The sequence below is a fragment of the Cavia porcellus genome, unplaced genomic scaffold (genome assembly GCF_034190915.1).
Source record: "Cavia porcellus strain 051 isolate PalLab524CR breed Dunkin Hartley unplaced genomic scaffold, mCavPor4.1 scaffold_16, whole genome shotgun sequence".
NCBI classification, from domain to species: Eukaryota; Metazoa; Chordata; class Mammalia; order Rodentia; family Caviidae; genus Cavia; species Cavia porcellus.
The window spans coordinates 45,584,583-45,595,638 of NW_026947499.1; the positions used below are offsets into that span (position 1 = coordinate 45,584,583).

Sequence of the window (11,056 nt, forward strand, 5' to 3'; positions counted from 1 at the left end):
TTCTCTAATTTGTGGGCATGCTGTCTGGAAATGAACATTTCTGGAGTGGTGGCCTTGTAAAAGTAATGATTTTTCCAAGTTCATTTACAAAAGAAAACATCTTCCAGAAAAGAAAGTTACCTGTGTTCCTTTGCAACTCCCTTAAAGGCCCATACTGTCCTCCTCTGTAGCTGAGGCCCTAAGGCCACTTGTGTGAACATTGAGACACTGCGTGGAGAACAAGATTGGATTTTAATGTTGATCCCCACTTACTGTCAAAAGAACCTGGGCAGAAGCCAAAGCCTAAACCAATCTTTAGATATAAAAATAAAGTAAAAATAACACTTCATTTCCAGTAGAAGTAGAGGACAGCAAGACAAGGTCTTTCTGGACTTGGTGCTAGAGTCCTTGGGGACAGGCTCATGGGGGACCAGAGTTAGGTCCTTGTTTGCAGAGGGAGTCTCAGGGCCAGCTCAGTTAGATGATTCATGCCTGGCTGTTTGCTTCGCTTCTTGATATATTCCAGAGTTTTCACCTAGGAGGAAAAAGAAAAATCCATCTTGTTTCTGGCTCCTAACTATATCCTTGGAGCCCAAGGCTCTGACAGATTATCTAGCCTGTGAATTACACTTCTTAGCAGAGGGTAGGGAATCTTGGAGGATGGTGCAAGGGGGAAAGTCAGTTTTAAAAGCAAACTTAAGGTTGTAATGTGCCCTTGAATTCCTGGGTTTGGCCAGGAATCACTGAAGTTTTTATATGTATGAATTTCAGAGGGCATACACTTGATATGCCATGCCTTTTAGCAGTGAGAAGGAATGCAGCAGAATTCTTGGGCCTGGCCTCTTTAAAAGGGGAGCCTAGGGCAGCCTGATGTCTAGCCCACAGAACACCTTACCATGGTCCTGGTATCTGCGCAGCCATGCCTCTGTGCTAGGTGCCACAAGTTGACAGAGAGCTGATTAAGCTTGTTGTTGCGCAGATCTCCATGGGCCAAGATGCTGTTGAAGAAGGAGAGGCCCAGCAAGCTCTGACGCTTCAGGGCCTGAGAGAAAAAGGGAAAGTTTTAGGCCTGGGCTTGGGCTGTGAACAACGCTGACCAAGTAGTCACAATAGACCTGGGTTCAAATGCACATTTGCCACTTGTTTCCCTATCTGCTGTAGGAAAAGGTGCTTCACCTCCAAGTCCCAGCACTCATCTGAACTGACAAGTGAGATGGTTTAGCTTCCATGCCTCATCTGTAACATGGAAGACACTCAGAGGTTATTCAATCAGGGAATGAAACTTAATTAATCAGCAATAGCTAGGTGTGATGGCACATGCTTATAATCCCAGCATTCAACAGACAGAGAGGAGGACTGTAGGAAGCTTGGGCTACACAGTGACTTCAAGCCAGTCTGAGCTACATAGCAAGAAGATCCTGTCTCAAAAAATAAAGAGAAACTTACCACGCAGTGAAAAGCCTCACTTCAGTGCAAGCACAATTTACAGCCAGAAGGCATCAGTATGTCTCTTTCAGATGTCCACAAGCTGCCGAAAGCTATAGTCATCATCCCTGCCTCAAATTCTCATGAACAGAGTGCTCCAAGGTTTGGTGCTGACATCCAGCTTCTCCAAGAATCAATCCTAGTCGGGGCAAACCAAACTGAAGCCCCAGCTTTCCAAAGGTAAATGCAGACACCTAGGAAGGCCACACTGACAGGTGGGCCAGCCAAATCATATAGTGCTGGCCACTGGTGAGCCAGTGCTCCAGGTCCTTGCTGGGGAGTCCTGCTTGTTCATATGCTTTGTTCCCAGGCACCTAAAGGGTGCAGACTTTAAGAGTATGCCAGGGCCACTGCTCTATGCCTCACACAACAGATCTAGTCCATATGACTGGTAATGCTCCATTCTATCCCCTGGCTGCAGGTGGAATAATGGGGATGGGCCCAATTGAATGACTTGAGCCCTTAAAAGCAGAAAAAGTAATCTGGCCAGAGAGAGACACAAGCAGTGGGAAGAGAAAGAATAGGGAAGATGAGGCAGAAAGGAGGAAGGTCAGAGGGGTTTAATGGTCTTGATCCACATTGTTGGCTTTCACAATGCAAGAAGTGGGTCAAAGGATGCAGGCAGCTTCCAGACGGTGAGAAGGAACCACGGGCAATAGCCACTAGAGGCAGGACCTCAGTTCCACAACTACGTGCAGTTACGTGCTTTCCAGTAAGAATGCCACCAGCCAACACCTTGAATTCAGTTTTGTGAAACCTGGAACCCAACCTGCCCAGGCAGTGCCAGCTTCTCACCTACCTGATTGTCAAGCTGTCCCTGGGTACTGGTGTAAGCTGCCAAGATGGTGACTGCTGTATGCACAGCAACAGGAAGCTGACACTCCCACTGTGCAAATGAACCCAAAGCTCTGAGGAGCTAAGGAAAATGTCCCAGGTCCCTGCTGGGAGGCTCCAAAGAAGACGTGAGCTTAGGCACACTAGAGCCCAAGCCTGTGTCCACAGCCTGCCCATACCGCATGCCTACAGTGGGCATCATAGTCAGGAAGCAGCTTGTGGAGAAGTGAGTGTGCTGTGCCAGCAGGCACGGCGAGAGAAGTGGCACCTGCCTGGCAGATGACTCTGGCTTCAGGCATCCATCAGACCTTGTGGTCCTGCCCCAATCCGCACTCTGTGCCCATCTGCTTCCCTCTGGAACTGGCCATGTCTGCTGCCTGGCATAGGATGCTTGTTTTACTGCTAAGCTAAAAAAGAAAATTCTACTTCAAATCTAAAAGGCCCTGAGAAAGGCCTTATAACTACATTTCACTGAAGTGAGGAGGATTTTTAAACAGTCGAACAAAGAACAGTATCTGGGGATTTGTCTGCCACAGAATTCTTCAATAAGCATTTTATCCTAAAAACCTCAATTCCAAGTGTTTTAATGCCATGGCCCATTAAAACCACCAGAGCCATGTCGGCTGCAGAGCCATGCCAGCGGATATCCCAAGACAGAAAAACACAAACACGGCACAGCAGAGCTAGATCAGGGCCTCAGGCCATCACTGCTCTCCATGGAGGTTTTAAATAGAAAAGAGCTGCTTTTCCGTCTGTTCTTGAGATTTGTCATTTCCAGGAAGCTCTAGGGGTCTGGCAAGGTTCCCAGCTTACCACACCAAGACATCTTCATAAGGCTCATGATTACAATGGGGCTGACTCCTTCCTCAGAGGTCAATTCTGGAAAACGGGGCTGTTACCGTCACTAGCAGATGTGACACATCAGCAGTGGGGGACCACTGCCCCTGAGTGGAAGATAGGCCAGTGATTGTGGGGGTTTGGGGAGGCCCCCATGACTGACCTCAGGCTCCCGGGGGTAATTACCGGAAAACTCCAACCTATGCGGACAGCTATACTGAACTTCACGTGGAATTGTTAAAACAGTGAGGAAGCATTTAGTTTCACCAAATTTCTCCAAAAAATATGCACATCTGGACATTTTTAGTCAAGTCCCCAAGTCTGATGCAAGGTGAAACAGCCTTAGAAATATCCACCTTTCCTATTTTTCAGAAGCCTTTCAGAGTAATTACCATCAAAAGCTCCACTTCCCTCTCCATAAAGTTACAAGAAAAATATTAAAATAATTCAAACTATATGGCTATATTTGTATTGCATGCTGGGGGCAGTAGCCATGATCATTTATGGTCAGTGGTCCCGCTGATGAAACCTGACTGCCTGAGCATGACAAATCTATTTTCAGATTGTGTAGCACAGCTTTTGTGGCTGCCTGCCTTAAGACCTGTTGCTGCTGCAGAGTCTCTGGTTTTAGGAAATCAGGGAAGAGATGGCAGAAGGATTTTCCATGGGATGGGGAGATCTGATTAGCATAAAAATGGAAGCTGAAGGTAAAGGGTGCTTCCATTTCTCCTGTGGTGTACCAAGGCTCCCTTGTGGAAGACACCTATCCAGACAAGGAGAAGCAGGGCCCCGACCTTCAGAGTTTGCACTAAGTTCACGAAAGGGGATTAGGGCAGGAATAGGGAGTGCCTCTGCTGATCCTCCCTGGTTTCATAAACCAGTTTTCCTAACTAGGGATTCAACATTGTTTCTTCCATGGACGATCCCTGAATCCCCTCTTTGCTTGAGCTTGCCCAGTTTCGCTCCAAGGGGCAACATACATGCTCTCCTCTGGAATGGGCACTGTGAGGTGCTAGGAAGCACTAAGCCCCCAACACAGCTACTTCGAGCTACTGATCCTAAGGCTGCCATTCAGGGCCCTGTACTTGGCAGAGCCCTTTGGGGTGGAGTCCAAAAAAATGCCACTCTCTCCAGCAAAGGCTTGAATACCTTGGAGAGAATGGGAACCGAGACACACATGTAGGCCCAGTTGACCTCCATATTCTGTTTAAGTTCTGTAGATAGTCAACTCAGGGATGGAAAACACTCAGTACAAAAACTTTGCCTAAACCAGGTGTGCACAGACTTCATTTTCTTGTCATTCTTCTTCAAACTACATGGTATAGCAACTGCTTATATACAGCATTTACACTGTATAGGGTAAGTGATCTAGAGATGCTTTGAAGTACACAGGAGGATGTGCATAGGGTTATATCAAGCTCTGTACTATTTACCCCATTTCATACAAGGCATTTGAGCACCTGTGGATTTTGGTATCTGTAGGGGTCCTGACAGCAAAGCCCCTTGGACTTCGGGATGACTGCATTTTATGTGAACATCTACAGCAATTTAACAGGTTTGCAGTGTTTTTTCTTGTTTTTTGTTTTTTTTTTTTTTTTTTTTTTTTTTTTGAGAACACTGAAGGCAGTATTCTCTGTAATTCTGGAAATGAGTAATAATTAAAATCCAGTTTGATCTCTCTTCAAGGTTTGAACAGTTTCAAAAGGATATAAGGAAAAAAAAGGATATGAGATGGGGATGGGATATAGGAGCAAAACCTGGCAACAAGGAAACCACAGAGGAGGAAGGAGCAGGAAAGAAGGAGCAAGGAACGGGGGAAGGGCAAGTGCTTCATAATGGGGTGGTGGGAAAGGCCACTGAGAACAAGAGTCACAGATGACCTTAGGTTTGAGAGCTGGGTGAATGGGCAGTAGGAGAGAACAGGCCCATGCCTGCCAAGATGAGAGCAGGAACGAGTTGTCAGGTAACACCTCACACTAGATAGGAATAGAGTGAAACACTCAGAGCTTCCAGCACACAGCTCAGAGAAGGTGAACAGTAAAATTGATGGGAGGCTTGGAGAAGTATGACAGGCCAGGCAGCAGTTTGGACACCTGTGATGCTGCCAATATACCCCTTCTGCAGACTACGGAACATCAGGAATCCACCCTGACTGAATTAACAGACAAGCCTGCATCTGCAGACTAACAACGTTCCCATCGGAGCCTAACACAAAATCTCTGGGATCGAGGACTGGGGATGTAGCTCAGCGGCATAAGCACCTGCCTGGTAAGCATGAGGTGGTGAGTTCAATCCCCAGTACCAAAAACAAAAAACAAATCAAAAAACCCCAAAGAAAGATCTCTGAGATCCACATGTCACACATTTGGGCCAAAATATAGAAACAAAAGCTGTGGTCAGCATACCCAGGAAAAGAACCTGGCAAACGCATACTGAACTCAATCACCTGTCTATATGGAGAAGATGGAAAACCCATTCCAAATGCTGTGCAGAGACACAGCATCTGACAACACATTTTGGAAACAGGCACAGGGGTTTCAGAAGGCTGCCTTGACTGTAGCCACAGCTAGTATTCTTGGGGTCAGGTTCCTCCTGTCAGTGTGAAACAACTAAATGAAACCACTCATGCAGAGCTCTCAATATGATAAGAGGTGATGAGGCTGGGAAGACAGTGAGATAACAGGCAAGCCACTGATGAGAGATGAAAGGAGGAAAGGCCGTGGTTGAGGAGGCCAGAGGTTAGACTTAGGAATCCAGGCTATAATTTGTGCTGTTGTGTCAGCATCAGCCAGCACGGTGGTGCACACCTGCATCCCAGCACACAGCCACTCCTAGAAGGCTGTGGCATGAGGCAAGTTTAAGCCCATGTGCGGGGACTTAGCATAATAAAAGTTTGGGGATGTAGTTTAGTGTGAAGTTCCTGAATTTAATCCCCAGTTCCACTGAACAGAACACCACAAAAAACCCTCACAAAAATCTCTGAGCTTGCTTCCTTTTCTGTTCTGTGGGTATAAACATGGTGCCTATCTCTCACAAGGATGCTGCATGTGGTAAAGTGCTGTGTATTCACCATGTCCTGCTGGAGCACCTGGTGCAATATGCTGGCTCCATGTGGCAGAGGCAAGGAACTGACATGGTGAGTGACAGTGGATGCCTGTGCCCGGGCTTGTCAAAGACACATCATCTGGGCATAGGCAGACCTGCGAGCCTTCTGAGGCCTCAGTGCCACAGAGTTTCTGATTGGGGTAAGGCTGATACACAGAACATTACTGAAGTAAACAGTGATTAAGTCCAATGTTTTCACAGAGAAGCAGGTACATGGTGCTCCCTGAGAGGGGTCTAGGATGGCCTCTTTGGTGGAGGTACTGCACTTGGGAGCTCAGATGTGAATGGTGAGAACCAGACAGACAAAAACAGCAGGATCAAAGGCCCTGGAGTGTTCAGTGCACAATTTGCCCCTAAACGCATTACTCCTATGAAATCCTTTCCCTTCTAGGACCAACATTCAACCACCTTGAAAATGTATGCTTTTCAGTTCCAGGCACCCACCTCGTCCTTGGCCAGGGTTTTCAGGTGCTCCAGGATCTGAGCCATCACGGTCTCACACAGCTTGTTGTTTTCAGCCAGGAACTTCACGTCTCCACCGTACAGGCTATCATTGGAGTCGACTGGTTGAACAAACAAGGACAGACAGAACTGAAGGTGAAGCTCAGTGGTAGAGTGCTGGCCAAGCATTTGTGAGGCTCCAGGTTCCATCTCCAACATCAGACAAAAAGCCAAGGAGTACATGCTGTGCCACAGTGTCAGAAGATGGCAGGAAGTCATGGCAGGACAAACACAAATGTCTAAAGCTTTCCACTGGCCTTAAAGTTCATAAAACACCTGGCCTACAGGGCAGTCAGAGCCAGAGACAGACATCAGAGAGTGGCATAGAAATCCTCCCTCTGGCCCATCCATGGAGGGGACAACAATCATCACTGTGACCTCCAGAGCAGCTTGCTGCCAGGCACTACTCAGTTTTTCTAGTCTTCACAACCAGTACATTAAAGAGCTGATGTGAACATTTTCCTTTTATTGATGAAGAAAACGGAGGCTCAGAGGTGGTCCTAGCTGAGACCCTAAACCAGTAGGTCTGATTCCAGGTTCTGAACAACTCATCTGGCTGCCTGCCCTTTCATCCCCTCCTTAAAACTAGCTTTCAAGTTCTCGAAGCTAGGAGCACTCCGACAGCGTCCTTTGGTGAGAAATTCTTCATGCTCTCCTTGGTCACCTTGTATGACAACCACTACTTAGAGAAAGGCCAGTCCAGCCCAGGACAGCACACGTGTGAGCTTCCTTCCTCAGTTCCTGCCACCAACCTTACACAAAGCCTGGCCACCTCTGGGTGACAAAAGAGACTGCTGTTTTCACTTCATGATACATTTTGGAGCTAGTTCTGCATCCACTTTACACTACTCATTCTTTCCACAATCACATGAGCTTCCACACCCCTTTTCCCACTGGGTCCCTTTTTAGCTGCTGTTACCCCGGCACCTCAATGCTGGTTTATATGTGGCCAAATGCAGTCATCTGAAGCACAAGTACTGCTCTTGGGGGAGCCTGGCTCAGCATGGGGATCTGGAGCCACCGCAGCACTTAGTGGCCAGGAAGAGGAATACGGAGGCAGCTCCTGCTGCTTCCAGGCTGCTGGGGCCTCTTCTGTGTGACTCTATCACAGGTGGAGAACATCTGATAAACCAGGGCTACCTGTGCCTCCAGAGGTTGGGGCTACCTGTGCCCCTCCAGAGTCTGTGACCACATGTGCTCTATGCTAACCCAGTTCTGCCTTTAGGGATCCAGCTTGCTTAGCTGCTAGAATGTAGTTTGTTGTGCTTTTTCTGCCTCATTTCATCATTGTCTATAAAGGACAAGAGGAAAGAATCCTGTGCCATGTTGTCGCACAGTTACTAAGAGACATTATGAGATACACAGTAGGGCAGCGAGGTTGTATAAGTGAGGGAGAAATAGCACAAGGTTTCACTTGCAGAAGGCTAAGGCTGAGAGGAACGGGTACAAAGGACAGTCCGGTCATCACAAACTGCCTGCCAGGGACTGCACAGACTATTCACCTGACTATGGGCTACAGACACAGGGGATCATGATAACAGACACCTGCCAAGAAAACTAAGTTACAAGGTGCAGAAATGGTCTCTGAGCAGTTACAAAAGTAACTGTAAGAGGAAAAATGGCAAATACGTCAATGCTTCCAAAATACAGTAATACCACATTCACAAATGCTTCTGTTCTCAAGCAATTTGGTTTTCAAAGCATTCAACGAAATTTTGCTTCTGCTCACAAACTCCACATCAGGTGACAACTATGGCTACCTTCCCCACAAAAACACAATCATGGCCATCTTCTCTAAAATGGTGAAGCAAATTAAGTTTGTGAACTGAGGGACTATCGTGTATTTACATGGCCTATAATTTAGTGAAAAAAATTCAAAAAAATAGCACAAGAAAAACAAACCAAAAAAAATTTAAAAAGAAGAAATGAACATCATCAGTAGTCAAAGAACAGAAAACTAAAACCAAAGAAAAACTTCCTTCTCAAAAACCTGATGATATTCAGTTTTGAGGGCATGGAAAACTACTGGTAGTTTAATAATTTGGATTACTTAGAAAAAGCTAGAAATATCCAGTGTCACTTCATGCCTATTAGAATAGTTACATTAAAGAAAATGTGGACAAGTGTGAGAAAGTGCAGAGACTATAGCCTGTGCACTGCTAGCAGGAACAGAGTGTGGTGCTGCCTCTCTGGAAAACTGCACGGCATGGGGGAGAGGGGTCATCAAAAGTCAGATGCTTGTGATCTCAGAACTCCGGGACACTGAGCTTGGGCAGGATAAGGAGCTGCTGCCTTCAATCAACCAATCAATCACTCAACGTATCAAAATGAATCAAAAGGGCAAAGGCAGGACAGCCCTGGGGTTAATCCTCCGTAACACACACATACAACTAGAATTGCCATCTGACCCAGCAATGCTGATTCTAGGTATATGCTCAAAGGAATTGAAACTTGGTACTCAAAGATAATTGTACGCCAATGTTCACAACAGTGCTGGGGACCACGGATTCACAATGGCTAATTCTGCATACTTTCCTGAGGAAGGAAATTTGGGGTTATTGGTGTTACCCTTTTGAGATTTCCCATTATCTCTTTAGGGATGGGCCACCTGCTCCCACCCCCTAAGAGTAAAACTAAAACCAGTAAGATTAAAAAACACTTCAGGGCAAGATCCTTCTTAGCATAAGATCATCTCTGCTCTCTTGAGTCATCCCAAATGATGCACTGCCACTGAGTCCTGACCTCTGAGTCTCCCGCTAATCCATCCTATTACTGTATATACCCAATATACAGTGGCTGGCTTGGAACATCTTTGTCTCTGCCCATCCTGAGGCACTGGCCTCCTAGGCCTCTTCATATCTTTGTCTCTGTTATTTCATCCTTTCGCTGTACTCTCATATACGGGCAGTTGGGAATCTTGGCCAGGTTCTAGAGACAACAGCATTACTTACAATAGTCAAAAGATAGAAACAATTCAAACAGCAATACATGAGTGCATAAATACAATGTGGTCTATCCATTTTACAGAGTATTACTCAACCTTAAAAATGAATGAAATGCTGATAATGTTACAAAATGAAGACAGTATGCCAAATGAAATGAAGTCAACATGAAAAGTCAAATAATGTATAATTCTACTCACATGAAGTTCTGAGAATAGGCAGAGTCATAGAAACAGAAAGTAGGATAGGGTATTGCTTAGTTGCCCAGGCTGGGCTTGAACTTTCTTTCGATCCTCCTGCCGCAGCTTCCCAGAGTGGTGGGGTCACAGTTATGGACCCACCATACTGGGCTCAAACTCTGGATTCCTAAGATGGCTATGGCTGCTGAGCTGCAAGTACTATCTCCAATGTAGTTATTCTTGGAGGAGGAGAAAGCATTTGATTCAGCCACTCACCACCCCGATTCTGAGGAGTGCAGAACTGTAGCTAATGAATTTCTCATGTGTACTCAGGCCAAGAATAGTTCTGGGGATAAAGTCTCAGTCTTCCCCTGGGTTGATGTCTTATTCTGATCAGTCTTCACAGGAGAACAGGGAGAAGCTGGGGTGAGTAGAGAGCAGGCAGCTCACTGATTCACACATGCATTCACATGCTCCCATGCAGGACACTCCTTGCATGAGGCCCGCTCACCAGGTTCTGGCCTAGAACTGGGGACCCCGGAGGGTCACAAGGCTGGTCTGACCCTGCCCTCATGGACAAGCCATCACAACAGGGAGCGCTGAGTGCCAGGAGGAGCAGTGCACAAGTCCCAGGACTGTCAAATCTGAGCTTCAGAGGGAGTTCTGGAATCAGGCAGAAGCCCTGAAGGCTGAATTCGGGGAATTCAGAGTGGGAAAAGGTGAATTCTCTGTGATAACACTTGGTGGTCAGAGCAGAAGAAAGGGTTAAACTTGAGAATAACAAGTAATGTGGTCAGGTGGGAGTGTAGAGAGGACCTTAAGAGTTCATACACAACACGGCCCTAGAGATGGGGAGAAATGACGATCCTGGCAAATGGCCACTCAAAATAGCCCATGGACTCTGCATCTGCCTGACCCAGGGGTCACAATCCCAAATGCTTCAGGGGCCTGGTAAGGAATGTAGAAGAGTAAAGAGGGTTAGGGTGGCTTCACAGGAACATTTGGGTTGTGTTCTGCCAATGATAATCTATCTGAATATTAAATAAACATTCTTCATTTCTACATCTCACAAGCTTGCTGGAAAGCACTGGAGTATTGTTCCAGGTAACATCGGAACAGTCTTATTAATCTGAGAAGAAAGTAGCTGAGGCATCCTTTGTGGATGTGAAAATTATTTAAGCCCTCTTTTCTATA

The 11,056-nt window shown here is 46.4% G+C and overlaps 1 protein-coding gene across 1 annotated transcript in view; it reads right to left on the bottom strand.

Moving 5' to 3' along the window:
• Positions 1–212: 212 nt before the first annotated feature.
• Vps35l (VPS35 endosomal protein sorting factor like) overlaps positions 213–11,056 on the bottom strand; it is a 110,446-nt gene continuing 99,602 nt past the window's right edge. The window contains exons 29-31 of the mRNA XM_003478179.5: positions 6,685–6,803; positions 875–1,021; positions 213–514 (exon numbers count right to left, since the gene is read on the bottom strand). Of these exons, the coding sequence (XP_003478227.3) occupies positions 416–514; positions 875–1,021; positions 6,685–6,803 (365 nt within the window). The 3' untranslated portion in view covers positions 213–415. The remainder of the gene's footprint in view (positions 515–874; positions 1,022–6,684; positions 6,804–11,056) is intronic.